Source organism: Narcine bancroftii, chromosome 3 (assembly GCF_036971445.1).
Source record: "Narcine bancroftii isolate sNarBan1 chromosome 3, sNarBan1.hap1, whole genome shotgun sequence".
Classification (NCBI taxonomy): Eukaryota; Metazoa; Chordata; class Chondrichthyes; order Torpediniformes; family Narcinidae; genus Narcine; species Narcine bancroftii.
The window spans coordinates 3,340,614-3,363,114 of NC_091471.1; the positions used below are offsets into that span (position 1 = coordinate 3,340,614).

A 22,501-nucleotide genomic window follows, 5' to 3' on the forward strand; every position below is an offset into this window, starting at 1 on the left:
TTCAGTACGAAGGTCCAGACCACGTTCTGTGCTCAGGAATGCCAACACTGATTGGAATGTGTTCCTCTCCGTGTGGCTCAGGCCCAGAGAAGGCCATGTTTACCAGGACAGAGTACAGGACAGCCTGGGCTGTGTGTGTGTGCTCCGGAAACACAGCCTGACTCTGGGTTTGCTGAATGGGGCCAGTGTTCATGCACAGCGCCTGATGGATCAGTGGAGGGAGGGACGTGCCGGTGTCCCAGCCACTTTTCCTCAAGGACCGGGGCCCCATCAAGGGAAGCGTGCTGTTCACCCACAGAGCATTGGGCGGAGGGAGAGAGAGAAGAGGAGGGGGCAGGGGGTAGGGGAGGGAGGGGGTAGAACCAGATCACTCCTCCAAAAAATCAAACCCTCATCACCTCCCTCCCCTCACCCTCCTCATTAAGGCCTCCCTCTTTCCACCCTTCAGCCCATCACCTCATTCCAATCCCAATGTCACCACCACCACCCAAGTCCCTCCCCGTGATGTGAGAGTGGGGAGCCTCCTGGCTAGATTGGCTCGGTGAGGGGGCCCTGAGCACAAGCCATCACAGACTCTGCCCGTCTCCACCACTCCCCCAGACCCTGCCCCCTTCCCCAGAGACCCCTCCCATTCCGATCCTGCCCCCAGATACCCCTCCCCCTCTATGAGACCCTGTCCCCCGAAACCCCACCCCCTCCCCAAAGACCTCCCCGACTCTGCACTCTCCAACAAAGACCCCTCCCCTTCTGAAACCCCACCATCTCCTCAAAGACCTCCCCCCGACCTTGCACTCTCTAACAGAGACCCCTCCCCCTCCCCACCAGAGACCCAGCCCCTCTCCAGAGATACTCCCCTCCATGAGACCCCGGCCCTTCCTCAGAACCAATCCCTCCCCAAGACCCCACCTGTCCTTGATGACGTAAGCGATGTGAAATGTCGGGGTAATAGTGCGCACATGTTTAGCATCAGTGTTCAGGGGATAAATGTCAGATGCAGGAGGAGAGTGTCAGAGAGGTTTGGCTGGGTGGTGTTTGGGGAGTTGAAGAATCCAATGTTGTGTCTGAGGAGAATAAAAGAAAGTTGACCATGGTTTGCTGGAAGAACGAGTGAGAGTATCTTTATTTGTGGGTAAAGCTGCAGTAAATCAGTGTCATTACAAGTGGTTACCCTGTAACCGGCGTGTGCAGAACCCTTCCCTGCCATCAGCTCAGTCAAACCAGGCCCCAACTTGACCCCAAGCTGGCAGGCCTGGCCCCAACCTTGCCCATCCAGAGTCCAGGCCCTCGCCTTGCCCATCCTGAGTACAGGCCCAGGCCTCAGCCTTGCCCATCCCATCCAGGCCCCAGCCTTGCCCATCCCAAGTCCAGAGCCAGGTCCCAGCATTATCTATCCTGAGTACAGGCCTCAGCCTTGCCCAACCCAATTACAAGCCGAGGACTTGAACAACTCAACCAGGCCTGGCCACAGGCAGGTTCAGACCATAGCCCAGGCCTTGCCCAGCTCAACCTGGGTACAGATCACTCGCCTTCTGTCCCCCTACGAGGTCCCCACCACCATAGCACAGCCCTCTCCACACCACACACTGCCCTGTGCAGCTCTTTATTCATCCTGTCGGTAACACGATTCACAAAGTCATGTGGGGCCCTCCAAATGGCCCCAGGGTTGTATCCACCCTCCCCTGCCCCCAACCCACCCGATATTCCCCCCATCCTGATCCCCCCCCCCACCTCACCCCAGTATCACTATCCACCACCAAGTCCCCATGGATTCTGGCCCAACCTATGGACCTCAAACACCCAACCGCTCGCTGTCAGACCCCTGCCCTACCGCTGACCACCACGGTTCCTCAGCCACCATGTTCCAGACACATTGACACTTCCCATCCAAAGCTGTCCTCCCCTACAGATCCCTCCCTCCCACCTGCCCCCGCACCCCCTCCTCTGACCCCGTTCCCTCTGACCTGATCAGTTTTCCTCCACCTGACCCCATGCTTTGCCCCTGACCCCTCACCACTCCGTTCCCTCTTCCCAGATCCCATCTCCCTCCCCACCCCCGCTCTCCGCCTCCTCTCCCCTCCCCGGACACCGTTCTCTCCCTCTGTTCCCCGTCCCTTCTCTCCCAGACCCCTTCTCCTCATCTTCTCTCCCACAGACCCTAACCCCTCCCCTAGTCACCTGCTGAGTGAACTATCCTGTGTGGTGACTCCCCCCCCCCCCCACCCTCAGAAGCTCCTCAAATCCCCCTCCCCTGTCACTCGGTGGTCTCGGGGACGATGTTGATCATCAGCTCCTCTGTGCCCCTGTGGACCACCACGGTAAGGGAGGTCTCCCGGTGAACCGCCCGGTACACGTCCTCGGCAGACTTCACCAGCTGCCCGTTGATCTCGACGATGATGTCACCTGGTCTCATTCCTGCCCTGTGCCAATCAAGAGAGAGCGTCAGGAGAGTGGTGGGGGGGGGAGGGGGCAGAGGGGGAGGGGGAGAGTGGCAGTGAGGAGAGGGGCAGGGAAAAGGAAGGGGGGAGAGGAGCAGGGGACGTCAGGGGGCAGAAGAGAGAGATGGGGGGTAAGCAGGAGAGAACTTTGTGCAGGGAGGGGTGACCAGGAGGGGTTGAACTCCAAGTTCAGTTCTTCCAACCATTTGGCCCATCAAGTCTGCTCCGTCACACAATCTGGCTGTGGGCTCTGCTCCACCTACCCACCCATTCCCCAGAAACCTTTAATTTCCCGAACCTGTGCCTTAAGGACATTCCCTGAGCAGCGAATTCCACACATTCATCCCTCTCTGGGAGAAGCAGTTCCTCCTCATCTCCATCCTGAATCCACTCCCCTGAAAACGAGGCTGCGTCCCCTGCTCCACGTTCTCTCCCCCAACCCCGTCCATCGTGTCTTCCCTAACCCCGTCCTCTCTGCCCCGGACCCTGTTCCCTTCCCCTGACCCCGTACCCTCTGCCCTGGATCTTTCCCCCTGACCCTGTTTTCTTTCCCTCTGCCAGAGGAAGCAATCTCCCGCACCTCTCCCCTGTCCACCAGGATCATAGCTGACCTGCTACCTTTGTTGTATTTCTGACCCATCCCCACACCCTCGATTCCTGGAAAGTCACACAGTTGGAGTGTAGAAGGATGAGAGGAGACTTGATAGAGGTCTACTAGATTATGAGAGGCAAGATTATGATAGGGTGGATGGCCAGCACCTGTTTCCCAGGGCAGGATCAGCAAACACCAGGGGACATGTGTACCAAGAAAAGGGAGGGAAGTTTAGGGGAGATGTCAGGGGTTAATTTTTTTACAGAGAGAGTTGTGGGGGTCTGGAATCCCTTGCCAGGGATGTGGGGGAGGCTGGAACATTGGGGGCTTTTAAGAGACTTTTAGACACATGGATGGAAGAAAAATAGAGGGTTATGGGGAAAAATTGAGTAGATTAGGTCTTTATTCATTGGAGCGCAGAAGGTTGAGGGTGGATTTAAAATTATGAGGGGGATAGATAGAGTAGATATGAATAGGCTCTTCCCCTTGAGGTAGGTGAGATTGGAACGAGGGGTCATAAGTTAAGGGATAGGGGGCAAAAATTTAGAAGTAACATGAGAGGGAGCTTCTTCTCTTAGAGAGTGGGGGCTGAGTGGAATGACCTTCCGGAAGGGGTGGTTGCAGCAAAGTCAATTTTGTCATTTAAGAAAAAGTTGGATAAGTGCATGGACGTGAATGGGTTGGAGGGTTATGGGCAGGGCAGGGTGCAGGTAAATGGGACGAGAGGAGCTCACTTAAATCGGTATGGACTAGAGGGGCCGAGATGGTCTGTTTCTGTATTGTAATTGTTATATGGTTATGGGTCAGCTCAACATCAAGGGCTGAATGGCCTGTACTGTGCTGTAATGTTCTAACTTTCCCCAATTATCTGCCAGTCTCCAGGAGGAGGATTCCAAATATTCAGCTCCCTGATTCCAGCGCTAATTGTTCCATCCCTCCTGCCCTGTTGGGTGGGGGTTGGGTTGGGTTGGGTGGGTGGGAGCCTCCAGCATCTAACCTCATCATGTGCAAAGAAAATTACAGCCCAATGATAAAACCTCGCCCTTTGACTTGCCAACATGTGGAGTTCCAGTCTGATTCACTCAGTTCAGGTGGGGGTGGGGGTGGGGCGGGGAAAAGCCTGGGAACTAGATGCCAGTGAGCCCAACCTCTATGGTTGGGAAGTTAAGGGGGAGTATTCTTAGGGAGGAGATGCACCTTCACTTGGATGGGCAAGGGCTGCTCAGGGATCATGGGGGTTGTAACAGGGAGGTGGTGTTTCACCAATCTGACCGATGTTTTTTTGAGGCTGATGAGGGCAGAACTGTAGGTGTTGTATATCTGGATTTCAGCAAGGTATTTGAAAAGGTTCTGCACGGTGGGCTGGTGTGGAAGGTTAGATTGCGTGGCATCCAAGGTGAGAGAATAGAATGGATCGGGATGTAAAGAGATTTTGGCCTTCATAGATCAAAGAATTGGAGATAGGAGTTGAGCTGTTATGGTAAAATTGTATAAGACATTGGTGAGGCCAAATTTGGAGAATTGTGTGTAGTTTTGGTCACCGAACTACAGAAAAGATATCAATAAGATAGAAAGAGTGTGGAGAAGATTTACTAGGATGTTGCCCGGACGTCAGGAACTGAGTTACAGGGAAAGGTTAAACAAGTTAGGACTTTATTCCCTGGAACGTAGAAGAATGAGGGGAATTTGATCGTGGTGCAGGGTATATAAAATTGTGAGGGGAATTAATAAGAAGAATTTGGACAGGTACATGGATGGGAGAGGTATGGAAGGTTATGGGCTGGGTGCAGGTCAGTGGGATTAGGGAAAAAAATGGTTTGGCACAGACTGGAAGGGCTGAAGGGGCCTGTTTCTGTGCTATAATATTCTATGGTTCTAATGGATAGGAAATTGGCTTCATGGGAGAAAGCAGAGGGTGATCAGCAGGAAACAGAGGGTGGGAATAAAAGGTCTTACTCTGGTTGGTTGCCGGTTACCAGTGGTGTTCGCTTCTATTTACGTTGTCATATTAATGGAATAGGTGGCTTTATGGCTAAATGTACAGATGATATCAAAATAACTGATGGGGAGGTGGTGCTGAGGATACGGAAAGGCTGCAGAGAGACTGGGATAGATGAGGAGAACGGGCAAAGAGGCAGCAGATAAAATACAATTTTGGGAAGTGTAAGGTCATGCACTTTGGTAGAAGAAATAGACGGGCAGACTATGATTTAGGTGGGGAGAAAATTCAGAGGTGCAAAGGGACTTGGGAGTCGTCGTGCAGGATTCCCGAAAGGTTGACCTCCAGATGAAGAAGGCGAATGCCATGTTGGCGTCATTTCTAGAGGGATAAGGATACAGGAGCAGGGATGTGATGTTGAGACTCAATAAGGCTATGGTGAGACCTCACTTGGAGTGCAGGGTACAGTTCTGGACACCTTATGTTCTCCCCATGTCTGCGTGGATTTTCCCCGAGGGCTTTGGTTTTCTTGTTGGGGTTGGGGGTATTTGTAGGTTAATTGGGCAGCATGGGTTTAAATGGCCAGAATCGGCTTCCATTGTGTAGAAAATATACATTTTAAATGTAATTTAAATACACATCAATGGCTCCCCCTTATCTGCTCCCGTAGCAGGAGGTCTGGAGAGGGTGGGGGGGGGGTTCAAAGGGGGGAAGTGGAGCGAGAGGGAAGGAGGGAGGGAGCACATGGTGGGGCGGGAGGAGGGAGGAAAGGGACAGATAAGGGGTGAGGAGGACACAGGAATCCTTTCCCCGGGCACAGCACCTCCCTTCCACTCACAGGTTGGCCGGTGAGCCGATGATGACCTTGTGGATGAGAACTCCAAAGGAAACGTTCGGGAATCTGGGATCACGCAGCTTTAGTTCACCGAGGATTCTGAGGGGAGAGAGAGAGAGAGGGGGGTGAGAGGGGAAGAGGGGGAATGGAAGAGGAAGGAGAGAATAAGTGAGGGGGAGGAGAGAATAAGGGAGGGAATGGAGAGGAGGGAATGGAGAGGAGGGAATAAGGGAGGTAGAGGGAGAGGGGGGAAGGAGGGAATGAGGGAAAGAAAGAGGGAGTGAATGATGGAGGGGAGAGAGTGAGGGGAATGGGTGGAGGAATGAGGGGGACAAGGAGGGGAGATAGGGAGGGGAGGGGAGGGTGATGGTGGACGAGGGGAGAAGGGGGGCACGGGGAGGGGAGAGGGGAGACAAGGAGGGGTGATGCTGGATGAAGAGTGGAGAGGGGGGAATGGGGAGGGAGAACTGGGAGGGGTGATGGTGGATGAGGAGGGGAGAGGGGGGAGGGGAGGGGGGATGGTGAGGGGAGAGGGGGGAAAGGGGAGGGGAAGGGGGGAGACGGGGAGTGGTGATGGTGGATGAGGAGGGAGGGGAAGGGGAGGGGAGGGGGAAACTGGGTGGGGAGAGGGGGAGGGGAGGGGAGAAGGGGGATGGGATGAGAAGGGCAGGGTCACTCACTGGGGTGTGAGGGTCAACATCATGACTCCAATGTACCGACGTTCAGTGTCAGATCTGAACCAGGACTCTGGAAAACACAGAAACAAGGAGGTGATGCAGTTGGATTCTGCTTCATCCCACCAAGAAACACCCACCCCGCGGACAGGAACCCCACCCCCATGAACCGAGTTCAGCTCTGCCCCCCTTCAGCCCACACACTGAGCAGTGAGGGAGAGGGGGCTAGTGTTCGTGACCAGGGCAGTTGGACTGCAGGAAAACAGCTGCCTCAGTGAGATAACCATATAACCATATAACCACTTACAGCACAGAACAGGCCAGTTCGGCCCTACTAGTCCATGCCGTAGCAAATCCCCACCCTCCTAGTCCCACTGACCAGCACCCGGTCCATCCCCCTCTAGTCCCCTCCTATCCATGTAACGATCCAGTCTTTCCTTAAATGTAACCAATGATCCCGCCTCGACCACGTCTGCCGGAAGCTCATTCCACATCCCCACCACCCTCTGCGTAAAGAAATTTCCCCTCATGTTCCCCTTATAATTTTCCCCCTTCAATCTCAAACCATGACCTCTAGTTTGAATCTCCCCCACTCTTAATTGAAAAAGCCTTTCCATGTTGACTCTCTCTGTCCCTTTTAAAATCTTGAAACCTCCATTAAATGCCCCCCCTCAATCTTCTACGATCCAGAGAAAAAAGCCCTAGTCTGCTCAACCTTTCTCTGTAACTCAGACCCTGAAATCCTGTCAACATTCTCGTGAACCTTCTCTGCACTCTCTCTAGTTTGTTTATATCTTTCCTATAATTTGGTGACCAAAACTGTACACAGTACTCCAAATTTGGCCTCACCAATGCCTTGTACAATTTCATCATAACCTCCCTACTCTTGAATTCAATACTCCGATTTATGAAGGCCAACGTTCCAAATGCCTTCTTCACCACACCATCTACCTGAGTATCAGCCTTGAGGGTACTATTTACCACAACTCCTAAATCCCTTTGTTGCTCTGCACTCCTCAATTGTCTACCATTCAATGTATATGACCTATTTAGATTTACCTTTCCAAAATGTAACACTTCACATTTATCTGTATTAAATTCCATCAGCCATTTCTCAGCCCACACCTCCAGCCTTCCTAAATCACCTTTTCATCTACGGTAATCTACCTCACTGTCCATAACACCACCAATCTTTGTGTCATCTGCAAACTTTCTTATCCAATTCTCCACCCCTACTTCCAGATCGTTAATATATATAACAAACAATAGTGGACCCAGGACCGATCCCTGAGGAACTCCACTAGTCACCGGCCTCCAATTGGACAAACAATTTTCTACCACTACTCTCTGACACCTCCCATCCAACCACTGCTGAATCCATTTCACTACCTCTTTATTTATACCTAATGCCTCCACCTTTTTTCCTAACCTCCTGTGGAGAACTTTGTCAAAAGTTTACTTTAGTAAAGCTTTTGACAAAGTTCCCCACAGGAGTGAGATGATAGCTCGGGATCCCACACAGTTACTTCCTCCTGCCCTGGAGAAGCAAAAGCAAGAGAGGGAGAGCAGGGAAGATTCCTGCTGCGCGCCGGGATGGCGAAATTCCAGCCAGGTGGCTGTGTGGCGGAAACAGTAGAGTCAGTTATGAGGATTTAGCTGAGTTGAGGCGGAGTTGGGGGAGGTTCTGGGGAAGAGAACTGAAAGCTGTGAATTGGATTCGACAAAGGCTGGGTGGGAGAAGCCAGAGAGTAGTGGTCGAAAATGCTTCTCAGACTGGAGGCCTCAGGGATTGGTGCTGGGACCATTGTTAATCATATAACCACTAACCGCTTACGGCATGGAAGCAGGCCATGTTGGCCCTTCGAGTCTGCACCGGTTCACTAGAACAACTCCACTAGCTCATCCCTCCCACTCTCCGCCCATAACCCTCCAACCCCCTCACCTCCATGTACACATCCAACCTTCTCTTAAATGACAGAAGGGACCCTGCCGCAACTATCTCATTTGGAAGATCATTCCATTCTGCCATTCCTCGCTGTGAAAAAGCATCCTCTAATATTTCTCCTAAAATTTTGTCCCCTTACCCTTAACTCATGCCCTCTTGTTTGTAATTAGCACTGGACCCAGAGCCTGTGGAAGGGAGTACTGGACCCAGAGCATGGGGAAGGGGGGCACTAGACCCAGAGACTGGGAAAGGGGGGATTGGACCCAGAGCCTAGAGAAGGGGGGGGGGGGGGCACTGGACACAGAGTCTAGGGAAGGGGGGACTGGACCCAGAGCCCGGGGAAGGGGGGGGAACATGACCCAGAGCACGGGGAAAGGGGGGGCGATGGACCCAGACCCCAGTGAAGGGTACTGACATGGGATCTAGGGCATAGTGGTGGGGTTGACACTGGATCCATGGGCCAGTGGGGACATTAACACTTGATCCAGGGGCTGGTGGGGGCATTGACACTACATCCAGAGCCAGGTGGGGGGAGGGGGGTGTTGGCACTGGTTTCTGTGCCCTGTGGGGGTTGACACTAAATCCAGAACCAGGCGGGAGTGTTGTCACTCTATCCAGAGCCTAGCAATGGAGACACTGGATCCAGAGCCCATTGCGTGTGTGCTTGCGTGGTGTTCACACTGGATCCAAGGCCCAGAGCTCAGCGAGGGTGCAGACACTGGACCAAGAGCTCGGGGGGGGGGGGGGGGGGGAGGGCCTCTCCCTTTGAGGTGCGTTGAGAACTCACTCTTCTTCTGCTGTGTATCCACCAGGAATTGTCGGACCCGATCCGATGGAATAGCGAATGATATTCCGGCCGTCACCTTCATGGTGTTGATCCCAATCACTTCACCGTCCTGTTGGGAGAGGAGCAGCAGAAGTGGGGGTAGTGGGTGGGGATGTATAATCCGGCCTCTAGAGGCTGGACAGTCCAAGGAGGGCAGCGTTGGATCAGGGGTTCTGCCTGACTGGCTCCAACGTCAGATGGAGCAGACCTCTCCCTCCCTACCCTGAACATCCTGGCTGAGACCTTGGAGAGGTCCTACCTCAACCCCCCACCTGCTCAGCTTCTAGTGACCAACTGATCCAGGGAACACGGTTGGGAACACCGCTAGAGACCTCAGAGGTTCCATAGAACCTTACAGCACAGAAACAGGCCCCTTCGGCCCTTCTGGTCTGCGCCGGACCATTTTGTTTGGCTAGTCCCACTGGCCTGCACCCAGTCCATATCCCTCCATACCCCTCCCATCCATGTATCTGCCCAAATTCCTCTTAAATTTAAAAATCAAGCCCACATTCACTTCCCCTTTTACCCTTACCCCATGTCCTCTGGTTTGTATCTCACCCACCCTCAGTGGAAAAAGCCGACCTACATTTACTCTATCCAAATATCAAATCTCCCCTCATTCTTCTACACTCCAAGGAATAAAGTCCTAACCTGTTTAACCTTTCCTTGTAACTCGGTCCCTGAAGTCCACGCAATATCCTAGTAAATCTTCTCTGCCCTCTTTCTATCTTATTGATATCTTTCCTGTAGTTCGGTGACCAAAACTGCACACAATCCTCCAAATTTGGCCTCACCAATGTCTTGTACAACTTTATCATAACATCCCAACTCCTGAACTCGATACAAGTACACAATCCTTTATCTGGACATCTAGAATCTGGAAAGCTCCAAAATGCAGCAAGTGGGGAGAGAGGTGGCAGCGCGAGTTAGGCGGGCGAGGCGGGGGGGGTGGGGGGAGACCGGCAGCATGAGTCGGGCGGACGAGGGGGGAGTCGGCAGGGCGACTGGAAGGGGGTCGGGGGTGGATACGCCAGCACAATTTGGGTGGGCTTAAATCTGGCTTTCCGAAATCCAGAAAAATCTGAAATTTGGAACACACTGTCCCCCAAGGGATCCGGATAAAGGATCGTGTACCTGTACTTTGATTTACGAAGGCCAATATGCCAAAAGCTCTCTTCACAACCCCATCCATCTGTGACGCCACTACTCACCAGGTTGACAAGCGGACCTCCAGAGTTTCCAAACTAGAGGTGGTGAAAGAGAAGGTGGAAATTAGTAAAGACCAGCAGGGAACTCAACAGGCCAGTTACCACCAGACATGGCTCACTACCCGAGACAGCCCTTCCCAAACCTAAATGGCACTGCTCTGCAGCTGACCAAAACATGGGACACCCTTTGGATGCTATGTGACTTGCTGACTTTCTCCAGCACGTCTACCAGAAGGATGTGGAAGCTGTGGAGAGGGGGCAGAGGAGATTTACCAGGATGTTGCCTGGTTTGGAGAACAAGTCTAATGAGACAAGGTTAGCAGAGCTGGGACTTTTCTCTTTGGAGCGAAGAAGGATGAGAGATGATAGAGGTCGACAAGATTATGAGAGGCAGAGATAGGGTGGACAGCCAGTGCTTGTTTCCCAGGGCAGGATCAGCAAACACCAGAGGACGTGTGTACAAAGTGAAGGGAGAGAAGTTTAGGGGAGACATTAGGGGTAAGTTTTTACACAGAAAGTTGTGGGGGCCCGAAATGCCTTGCTGGGGATGGTGGTGGAGGCTGGAACATTAACAGACTCTTAGACAGACACATGGATGGAAGGCAAATAGAGGGTAATGAGGTAGGAAAGGTTTGGTACTTTTGTTTGAAAAGTATAAAGGGCCGAAGGGCCTGTACTCTATTGTAGTAATCCTATGTTCTATGTTGTTGTGTACTGCCCTGGACAGTGGGTGTTGGGTTGCCTGATCTTAGAGTAGAGATTCACATGGCATGGAACCAGGCCCTTCAGCCCATCCTGCCCACGCAGACCAAAATGTCCCACCCACACGCATTCTACCTACCTGCATTTGGCCCACATCCCTCGAAACCCGTCCTATCCATCCAAATCTTCTTCAATTTTTAAAATTTAAATTTATAACAGGCCCTTCCAGCTCACGAGCCCGTGCCACTCAATTACAACAAATTAACCCATACCCCCGCCCCCCGTCCCCAGTATGTTTTGAATTGTGGGAGGAAATCCTCCAAATGGTAGTGGACACAGCCCAGGACATCACAGGCAAAATCCTCCCCACCAACAAGAACATCTACAGGGAACACTGCCGTCATGTACGTTATGTACAGTTTTTTTTTGCACCACCAATAAGCGGTAATTCTGCCGTGGCCGCAGGAGAATCTCAGGGATGTATGTGATGTCATGGATGTTCTCTGGCAATAAATCTGAATATGAAACCATAGACCTAGGGAAAAACCACGCAGTCACGGGGAGAACGTTCAAACTCCTTACAGATAGCGTGGGGTTCAAACTCGGGTCCCGAGCACTATAATGGTGTGGCACTACCCCCTCTTAATGTTCTCAAACATTGCACTAGTACAGACCTCAACCACCTCTTCTGGCTGCCCCGTTTCACACACCCACCACCCTCTGTGTAAAACTGTTACCCCTCGGGTCCCAGTATCCTTTTTGGGATAGCGCAATGCCATTACAGTGCCAGTGACCTGGGTTCGAAACCCACACTGTCTGTAAGGAGTTTGTACACGTCTCCCTGTGTCTGCGTGGGTTTCCTCCAGGTGCTCTGGCTTCCTCCCACCCTTCAAAAGCGGCGCGGGTGTGTAGATTATTGGGTGTATTTGGGCAGCATGAACACATGGGCTGGAAGGGCCTGTGCTGCATTGGCTAAACAGTTTGCCCACAGGTCTAAAGTCATCTGGACTTTCCCGACATCTTTTTTTGATACTATTCCCGTGGATAACATGATACAAAGATCCCAGCCAGAGGCTCACCAATCTCCTCCCTCGCCTCATGGAGCAGTCTGAGGAGCATTCTGGCAAGCCACGGGGACTTGTCCATCCTAATACATTTTAACTGCTCCAACACATTCTCTCTCTTCATATCAATGTGCTCTGGAACACTAACCCCACCCATGTTGTCCTCACCGCCATTAAGGTCCCTCTCCTAGAGAGAAGTATTCATTGAGGACCTCACCCCTGTCATCCTTCTGTTCTTCACATGTGAAGAATGCCCTGGGTTTTCCTTAACCCTACTCGCCAAGGGGTGGAACCCCTTCTTGCTCTCCTCAGCCCCCTCTTAAGCTCCTTTCTTGTTACCCGATATTCCTCAAGAGCCCTATCTAACCTTTGCTGTATGGTGCCTTCTTCCATCTGACTAAATTTAAACATTAAATCTCTTCTACTCTCACCTTAAACCCATGTCCTCAGGTTACTGATTCCCTGACTGAGCAAAAGGCTCTCTGCGTTCACCCGATCTATTCCTCTCGTGATGTTGTCTCCCTCTGTGAGATCACCCCTCACCCTCCTGAGCTCCAAGGAATAAAGCCCCGGACTCTTCAACCTCTCCCTGTAGCTCAGGGTCCCGAGTCCTGGCAACATCCTCATCAATCTTCTCTACACCCTCTCTCCAGCTCGATGACATATTTCCTGCAGCTCGATGACCAAAACTGAGCACAATGGGGCCTCACTAACGACTTGCACAACTGCAGCGTGACCTCCCAACTTCTGAACTCGATAGTAAAACATGAAAGTTTGCAGACAACGTGTCTGAAGTAAAAACGCAATGCGAGAGAAACTCAGCAGGTCAGTGCTCTTCATGTAGCAAAGATAAAGATCCACAACCAATGTTTTGGGCTTGAGCACCTCATCCAGGTTTGGAAAAATGCCGGCAGGCGTCTGGATAAAGCGGTGGAGGCAGGGAGGGGAGGAGCAGAGTCCCACAGTAGGAGGTAATAGGTGGAGAAGGGAGGGAGGACACAGCAGGTGTTAAACAGGTTAGGGCTTTACTCCCTGGAGTGTAGAAGAATGAGGGGAGATTTGATCAAGGTATTTAAAATTATGACGGGGAGAGACAGAGTAAATGTAGGTTGTCTTTTTCCACTGAGGGTGGGTGAGATACAAACCAGAGGACATGAGTTATGGATGGAAAGTGGAAAGGTTTAGGGGGAATTTCTTCACACAGAGAGTGGTGGGGGTGTGGAACAAGCTGCCAGCTGAAGTGGTGAATGAAGCTCAGTTTTAACATTGAAGAAGAATTTGGACAGGTCCATGGATGGGAGGGGTCTGGAGGGATATGGACTGGGTGCAGGTCAGTGGGTCAAGGCAAAGAAAATGGTTCAGCCCAGACTAGAAGGGCCAAAGGGGCCAGTTTCTGTGCTGTAATGTTCTATGTGTTTGGTGGTGGGGTCACGTTGTAGGTGACGGAAATTACAGAGAATAATGTGTTGGATGTGGAGGCTGGTGGGGTGGTTGGTGAGGTCAAGGGGAATCCTGTGTTTGCTCCGAAACACTGGTAATATATCTTCATTTCCCCTGGACGCTGCATGTCTGGCCGAGTTCCTCCAGATTTTCTGTGTTTTGACCACAATCACCGCGTCTGCAGACTCTCGGGTTTCACCGTTTCTGTGCTATTCTACTCGACGAGTGAAGGGGTTGCAGATGGGCACGAACCTCTGAAGGGCAGTAATAGTGGGCTGTTCCAGCCACAGCCAGGGGCTGCGGAGCAGAGATTTAACCCATTTGGATCTGCACTTACGTCAATGGAGGCATCCGTCTGGATGTATTCCATGTCTGAATGCCCCATGCCCAGTTCCCGACTGCCTCGCTGGACGGAGCTGACGATGCCGGAAGTGATGGTGTTCTGCAGAGCGAAGGGGCTGCCCATGGCCACCACGAACTCTCCGTGTCGGACGTCGGAGGAAGCTCCCAACGTGAGTGTGGGCAGCGGCTCCTGATGGAGAGAGGACAGGTGAATATCTGAACATTCACTGCACGTGCCCCTAAAGCAGCCAAACACCACCCCTCCCCAGATACCACCCACCGCGGACACCCATCTCACATCCACTGCAGACATCAACGTGGGGCACTACCACATGAAGACACCCAACATGATGGTGAGGCCAAATTTGGAGTTTTGGTCACTGAACTAAGGAAAAGATATCAATAAGATAGGAGTGCAGAGATTTACTAGAATGTTGCCCGGACTTCAGGGGTGAATGACCTATTTCTGCTTCAATGTGTCCAATTTAAGGCAGAGATTGATGGGTTCTTGATTAGCACCAAAGGTTATGGGGAGAAGGCCGGACAGTGGGACTGAGTGAGGAGATGGTTGAATGGCAGAGCGGACTCGATAGGCTGAATGGCCTATTTCTGCTCCACTGTTTTATAACCCTAACCTTAAGCTACTCCGGGACCATCCCAAGATTTCTCTACACTACTGAAACATTGAGTTCTTTGTTGTTGCATTAACTACAACTGTCAATACTGAGGCAAACTTTTATTTTATCTTTTTATCTTCTTGTGGTCAGTTGATTTATACTAAATAAAACTACATCGAACATCTGGAGGAGCTCAGCTGGTCTGTCAGCGTCAACCGGGACAAAGATACATCGCTGACATTTTGGGCCTGAGTCCTTCTTCAGGGAATAAGCAAAACAAGGATTAAGTCTGCTTTTCCCCTGCAGAAGCCCACCCCGTGGACACCCTGCACCACTTTCCTGCAGAAGCCCATCCTGTGGACACACTGTGCCCCTCCCCTGAAGAAGCCCACCCTGTGGACACACTGTACCCCTCCCCTGCAGAAGCCCACCCCGTGGACACACTGTGCCCCTCCCCTGCAGAAGCCCACCCCGTGGACTCTCCGCACTTCTCCCCTGCAGAAGCCCACCCCGAGGACCCTCCGCACTCCTGCCCTGCAGAAGCCCTCCCCGTGGACCCTCTGCACTCCTCCCCTGCAGAAGCCCACCCTGTGGATGGGGGGGAGTGATAAGATGGCATAGGAAGAAGACGGATGGAAGCACTTCTCCCCAACTGATTAATTAATACCTGAATTATAAAGACATTTAGCACTTCTAAAACTTTTTTAGAAGTGGCTTAAACTTTGTTCACAGCAATGAGGAAAACAAGGTCAAAAAGTGAAGACATTAACTTTTAAACGTGTAGAAAGTGAGGCCTACCTTCCAGAAAGATCCATGGGAGTAGATTGGAGAGACCCCAAAACAGATGACGCTAGTGCGGTGAGTCCCTCCATGGAGTGGGGCGCGAGCGTGAGACCCGACGCGCGCCCAATGAGGCCTATGAGACCGAGTGCCCCGACCAAGAGCACGAACGCTTGTGCGTAGCCGGTGGTGTTGCTACAACTAGCGCAGCATTGGAGGACATTTGCCTCTGCACCTTGGCAGAACTGGGCTTGTGCGAAGACTGGCACATGCACACCACTCTCAACCAGGTCCGGGCGGGATCAGCCTCTGCCGGGTCGACGAAGGTGGGGGGGGGGGGGGGGGGGGGGTTCAAACCCACAGCCAGGTCGCCCGAGCTGAACTACAAGCAGGAGAAGAGGAAGAAGAAAACCCTGCAATGCTGGAAGAAGAGGAGGAAGCGATTATTATGGAAGTTGCAAGAATTATGGAAGGTAGGCCACAAAGGTTTAAAACTGTTCCTTTACAGACTTTTAAAACGTCTGCTGCTGCAGTTGAACCAGTTGATCCTTTACTAGAATATTTTATTATGCAAATGGATAATATGGCTGTTAAAGTGAATCAAGGTTTTTCAGAAGTTAAGGTCCAATTTGCTGAGTTGAGGGGGAAAATGAACAATATATATGAAGAAGTTTCTGCAGTTAAAATGGATGTTAATAAATGTTTGCGAGCTGTGGACATGGTACAAGATAAATTTAAAAAGATTGAGCAGGGTTTTATTCACTGATATACTGAACGGATGGACTATGTTGAACATTCTATCACTGGCTTGGACATTCAGAAAAAAGAATTCCTGAAGAAGATTGATTCGTTGGAAAATCAGAATCAGTTTACCAGAAGATATTGAAGGAATGGAAACGTTGGGTGAAGAGGCTTTCCTGGATGGATTGGAATTAGACCAAGCACACATAAGAAAAAAACCTTCCCCGGGTCAACCTCCAGGGGCAGTCCTCATTCATTGTCTGCGGTATCAAGATCAAGAGATGATTTTATGTCTTGTGGTACAAAAAGCTCATCAAAATCAGAGCCCTTTGATATTCAAGGCAACGGGGTTTTTTAAAATGCTGATTTGAGTCAAGATGTTATTAGGAGACGTAAGGAATTTTGTTTTATGAAAATTTTCAGGCTCAATTTTTTGAAAATGAGAGCGACGCTTTAACCTTTTGCCAATTCCTTGCCAGATAATCAGACAAGTTCTGAGTTGCAAAAGTAGTTGAAGCTGCAGGTCTATCTGAAGAAGAACGGGAATGGGAACAGGAAGAAGGCACCAGAAACTCATCAACTGATTGAGATAGAAGGAGATGATCAAGCTGATCGCGGAATGGAATCTTATTTTATATACTTTGTTCTGTGGAGGTCGGTTGTGGGGGGAGGGGGGGGGTGGACAACTCTGAAACTTCCAAAATTGTCTGCCACTAGTGGTCTTGACCACACCCAGTCAAAAGAGGGGGGTACCACTACGGTGGATTTTTAAAATATATATTAGTTTTAAAATTTTTTTAGTTTAGTGAGTTTAACTTTTTGTTATTTTTGTAAGTTTAGTGTGTAATGTTTTAAAGGGTTATTTTAGGAGCTTTTTAATTTGTACAAGGGTTGGCTGTGTTGGGTGCCACTCTAAGGGAAAAATTAACAACTTGAATTCTGCAACATTTAATGTTATCCTTCAAAAGGAAGGGTTTATATTAAAAAGACATTGCTTTTCTACAAGAGACTCATTTGTCTGAGAAAGAACATGTGAAGTTGGAATGGGATTGGGTTGGTCATATTAATTCTAAGGCTAGAGGGGTAGCTATTTTAATACATAGAAAGTTACCCTTTATCTTGGAATTGTTCTCTGCCAATGCAGGTAGAGTATTGACGGTTAACTGTAAAATTTTTTCAGAAGCTTGGACTTTGATGAATGTTCTAAATCAATTAGTAGAAGAACCGACTCGGGACGGTGAAATACTACATATCCTGTTAGGGAATGAGCTAGGTCAGGTATCAGACATTAAAGTTGGAGAACAAATTGGGTCTCGTGATCATAACTCTGTTAGTTTTCGAGTCGTTTTAGGGAAGAGCAAGGAGGGGCCTAAAGTTGAGGTTCTGGACTGGAGAAGAGCAAATTTCGAAGGAATAAGAAGGGATTTGGGGAGTATTGAGTGGGACAGGATATTTTCAGGTAAGGATGTAAATGAAAAATGGAGGATATTCAAAAAAGAAATTTTGCGGGTACAGAGTAGTTGTCCCAGTGTGGATCAAAGGAAAGGCTGGAAGTCATAGGGAGGCTTGGTTTTCGAGGAATATTGGAAATTTGGTTAGGAGAAAAAGGGAGATGTACAAGAGGTATAAAGATCAAGGAGCTGAGAAGTTGAAGGAGGACTACAAGGAGTGTAGAAGGAATCTTAAGAAAGAAATTAGAAAGGCACGAAGAGGCTTTGGCAGACAGAGTAAAAATAAATCCAAAGGGTTTCTAAAAGTACATTAAAAGTAAAAGATTAGTGAGGGATAAAATTGGACCCCTTGTAGATAGCGAGGGTAGGCTGAGTGAGAAGTCTGAGGAAATGGGGGAAATTTTGAATGATTTCTTTGCCTCGGTATTCACTAGGGAAAAAAATGTTGAACCAGTTGAAGTAAAGAAAAATAGTGGGGAGGTCATGAAGCATATAAGGATAACCGAGGAGGTAGTGATGGCTGTGTTGAAAAAGATAAAGGTGGATAAATCTCCGGGACCGGACAAAATATTCCCAAGGACACTCAGGGAGACTTGTGGACAGATAATGAGGCCATTAACAGAGATATTTAGGATGTCACTGGCCACGGGGGTAGTGCCAAAGGATTGGAGGGTGGCACATGTGGTTCCGCTGTTTAAGAAAGGGTCCAAATGGAAACCTGGGAATTATAGGCCCGTGAGTCTGACGTCTGTGGTGGGTAAGTTGATGGAAAGTGTTCGGAGGGATATATTTGGAGGTATTTGGAGGTACAGGGATTGGAGGTACAGGGATATTTGGAGGTACAGGGATTGATAGGGAGTAATCAGCATGGTTTTGTCAGGGGTAGATCATGCTTGACAAACCTGATTGAGTTTTTCGAGGGGGTTACAAAAAAGGTTGATGAAGGGAAAGCTGTGGATGTTGTCTATTTAGACTTTAGTAAAGCTTTTGACAAAGTTCCCCACAGGAGGTTAGGAAAAAAGGTGGAGGCATTAGGTATAAATGAGGAGGTAGTGAAATGGATTCAGCAATGGTTGGATGGGAGGTGTCAGAGAGTAGTGGTAGAAAATTGTTTGTCCAATTGGAGGCAGGTGACTAGTGGAGTTCCTCAGGGATCGGTCCTGGGTCCACTATTGTTTGTTATATATATTAATGATCTGGAAGTAGGGGTGGAGAATTGGATAAGCAAGTTTGCGGATGATACAAAGATTGGTGGTGTTGTGGACAGTGAGGAAGATTACCGTAGATTAAAAGGTGATTTAGGAAGGCTGGAGGTGTAGGCTGAGAAATGGCTGATGGAATTTAATACAGATAAGTGTGAGGTGTTACATTTTGGAAAGGCAAATCTAAATAGGTCATATGCATTAAATGGTCGGCTATTGAGATGTGCAGACCAACAAAGGGATTTAGGAGTTGTGGTAAATAGTACCCTCAAGGCTGATACTCAGGTAGATGGTGTGGTGAAGAAGGCATTTGGAATGTTGGCCTTCATAAATCGGAGTATTGAATTCAAGAGTAGGGAGGTTATGATGAAATTGTACTAGGCATTGGTGAGGCCAAATTTGGAGTACTGTGTACAGTTTTGGTCACCAAATTATAGGAAAGATATAAACAAAATAGAGAGAGTGCAGAGAAGGTTCACGAGAATGTTGACAGGATTTCAGGGTCTGAGTTACAGGGAAAGGTTGTGCAGACTGGGGCTTTTTTCTCTGGAGCGTAGAAGATTGAGGGGGGACTTGATAGAGGTGTTTAAGATTTTAAAAGGGACAGACAGAGTAAATGTGGATAGGCTTTTTCAATTAAGAGTGGGGGAGATTCAAACTAGAGGGCATGGTTTAAGATTGAAGGGGGAAAATTATAAGGGGAACATGAGGGGAAATTTCTTTACGCAAAGAGTGGTGGGGATGTGGAATGAGCTTCCGGGAGACGTGATCGAGGCGAGATCATTGGTTACATTTAAGGAAAGACTGGATAGTTACATGGAGAGGAGAGGACTGGAGGGGTATGAACCGGGTGCTGGTCAGTGGGACTAGGAGGGTGGGGATAGTAGGGCCGAACTGGCCTGTTCTGTGCTGTAAGTGGTTATATGGTTATATGGTGTATGCTCCAAATGAAGGTGACAAAGAATTTGGAACTGCAATGTTTTTGAATTTGAATCAAGCAAATGAGAATATTTTAGTAGGAAGGAATTTTAATTGTTGTTTGGATCCATTATTGGACAAAGGAAACTAAAATGGCCAAAAGAATAGCTGTATTAATGAAAGATTTAAATTTGGTAGAAATTTGGAGATGATTAAACCCGACTGAGAAAGATTTTTCATTTCATTTTGCTCAATTCCTTCTGTAGAATTGACCTATTTTTGGTATCGGCACAACTGCAAGGTAGAATTACTCATGCTGAATATAAGAGTAGAATTCTGTCCGATAATTCTTTACTATTAATTTCATGTACTGGTCCTGAGGAGGTAGAAACTTCTTATCGTTGGAGATTTAATGAGGTGCTATTAAAAAATACTTGAATTTATTGAAATACGTTAGGGATCACATTACATTCTTTTTGCAATCAAATGAAGGTTCAGTATGAAGTAAGTTCATTTTATGGGATGCTTTAAAAGTGTATTTAAGGGGTCAGATCATTAGTTATTCAGCGAGAGTTAAGAAGCAGTATTTGGCGGGAGAGTCAGAATTTGGAGAAAGAAATAGATGTGTTAGAGAAGAAATTTCAAAAGAGTTCAACAGAAGATAATAAGGCACAGTTATCTAGACTGAAACTATGTTATAATACTTTGCAAACTTCTAAGTATGAGAAAATGATTCTAAGATCGAACCAACATTATTATGAGTAAGGAAAGAGGGCCCACAAAGTTTTGGCTTGGCAGTTAGAGACTGAACAAACTTCCAGGACAATAAATGCAGTTAGGAGAAACTGCAGGAGATCAATGATGAATTACATACATTTTATCAGGATTTATATACTTCTGGGGTGACTCAGGATAATGAACGGAATTAATCTTTTTTGGCTAATTTAAATTTACCTTCTTTAAATGAGAAAGATGTCAATGAATTAGATGGGTTTTTCACCAAGTTGGAGCTTAAGGGAGTATTGCAAACTATGCCGAGTGGGAAATCTGAAGAAAATGGATTTACAATGGAGTTTTATAAAGAATTTTATGATTTATTACTTCTGGTATTTAGATGTGCTTACACAAGCTACAGAAATGGGTTTATTTCAGAAGTCTTTTTCTAGGGCGTTAATAACAGTTATTCCAAAGAAGGACAGAGACCCTTTAAAAGTGGCTCATACAGACCAATTTCTTTATTAAATGTGGATTACAAGATTGTAGCAAAGGTATTAGCAAACAGATTGGCTAAATATTTACCACAATTAGTACACGTGGACCAAGCGGGTTTTATTAAGGATATTTAGCTGATAATATTAGCAAATTGATTGCAATTAATTGATTAATGCACCAAGGCAGCAACTCAACCAACCAAAGATACTAGGTGCTAGACGTGGAAAAAGCTTTCGACCGTGTTAAGTGGAATTTTTTATTTAAACTATGAGAGATATTTAAATTTGGACCACTCTTTACTATGGCTGGGCGAAGGCATTATATACAAATCCTTCTGCACGAGTGGTGACAAATGGACTGGTGTCACCTGCATTTAATTTGTTTAGATCAACTAGACAGGGCTGCCCATTGTCAACGGCCTTATTCGCATTGGTTATAGAACCAATGGCTCAGGTGATCAGTCAGGATGTTGATATCAAGGGAATTAAAGTTGGTGATCAAGAATATAAAATTAATCTGTTTGTAGATGATGTGTTGATATATTTATCAAATCCTAGAAATTCTTTAGGGCCATTACAAAAATTGGTGAATTAATATGGAGAAATTTCTGGTTACAAAGTTAATTGGGATAAAAGTGAGATACAGGTATACAATCCTTTATCCGGACATTTAAATTCGGAAAGCTCTAAAATCAGCAAGTGGGGAGAGAGATGGCAGTGTGAGTCGGGCGGGCGGGAGACTAGCAGCGCGAGTTGGGCAGGCGAGGGGGGGGGGGGAAGAGATCGGCAGTGCGAGTTGGGCGGGCAGGAGACCAGCATTGCAAGTCGGGCCGGCGAGGGGGAGAGACTGGCAGTGCGAGTCGGGCGGGTGAGAGGGTGGGGGGGGGAGAGACCGCAGCGCGAGTTGGACCGCAAGGGGTGGGAGACCGGCAGTGTGAGTCGGGCTGCGAGGGGGGGGCGGGGGGGGGGAGACCGGCAGCGCGAGTTGGGCTGGCAAGGGGGCGGGGCGGCGGCAGTGCGACTGGAAGGGGGTGTGGGTGGATAAGGCAGCACAATTCGGGTGGGTTTAAATCTGGCTTTCCGAAATCCAGAAAATCTGAAATTTGGAACAGACTCCCAAGGGTTCTGGATAAAGGAGTGTACCTGTATTACCAATATCAGATGAAGATTATTCAGATTGTAAACAGCTTAGGAAGTTTAAGTGGTCTAATAAAATTAAATATTTAGGTGTACAGTAGATAGATTATCAGAATTTGTATTTATTAAATTATGTATCATTATTAAATAAGATTAAGTTTGATTTGAATATATGGAAGGACAACTTTAACTTTGATTGGGAGAGTAAATTGTATTAAAATTAATATATTTCCTTGTATTCAATATCTTTTTCAATCTATTCCGAGTTCTACACCAAAAAAATTTTTTTAAAGAATTAAATATGGTGGTACGATTGTTTGAATGGAAAAGTAAATTGTGGAGAGTTTCTCTGCAGAAGTTGATATAGAGATGTGAGTTGGGTGGACTTCAATTACCAAATTTTCAGAATTACTATGAGGCAGCAAAATTAAAATTTATTAAT

General features: G+C 48.4%; 1 protein-coding gene across 2 annotated transcripts; it reads right to left on the minus strand.

Moving 5' to 3' along the window:
* Positions 1 to 1,091: 1,091 nt before the first annotated feature.
* On the minus strand, positions 1,092 to 14,195 carry LOC138756938 (serine protease HTRA2, mitochondrial-like). Of its 2 annotated transcripts, XM_069923402.1 has the most exons (6): positions 13,998 to 14,195; positions 10,458 to 10,490; positions 9,208 to 9,316; positions 6,482 to 6,548; positions 5,805 to 5,900; positions 1,092 to 2,417 (listed from the first exon to the last, which is right to left on the minus strand). In XM_069923402.1, exons 1-6 carry the CDS (start codon positions 14,124 to 14,126, stop codon positions 2,252 to 2,254), a joined length of 600 nt encoding a protein of 199 aa, XP_069779503.1. In that variant the 5' UTR covers positions 14,127 to 14,195; the 3' UTR covers positions 1,092 to 2,251. The 2 variants fall into 2 exon arrangements, with proteins under 2 accessions (XP_069779503.1, XP_069779502.1); XM_069923401.1 differs by lacking the exon at positions 5,805 to 5,900 and having other exon boundaries at positions 13,998 to 14,192.
* Positions 14,196 to 22,501: the final 8,306 nt, after the last annotated feature.

Coding starts and splice junctions, on each gene's coding strand:
- LOC138756938 (XM_069923402.1), bottom strand. CDS start 14,126: ATGGGCAGCCCCTTCGCTCTGCAGAACACCATCACTTCCGGCATCGTC. Junction 10,491..13,997: donor AGACGGATGCCTCCATTGAC/GTAAGTGCAGAT, acceptor CACCACCTCTAG/TTTGGAAACTCTGGAGGTCC. Junction 2,418..5,804: donor ATCGGCTCACCGGCCAACCT/GTGAGTGGAAGG, acceptor TGATTGGCACAG/GGCAGGAATGAGACCAGGTG.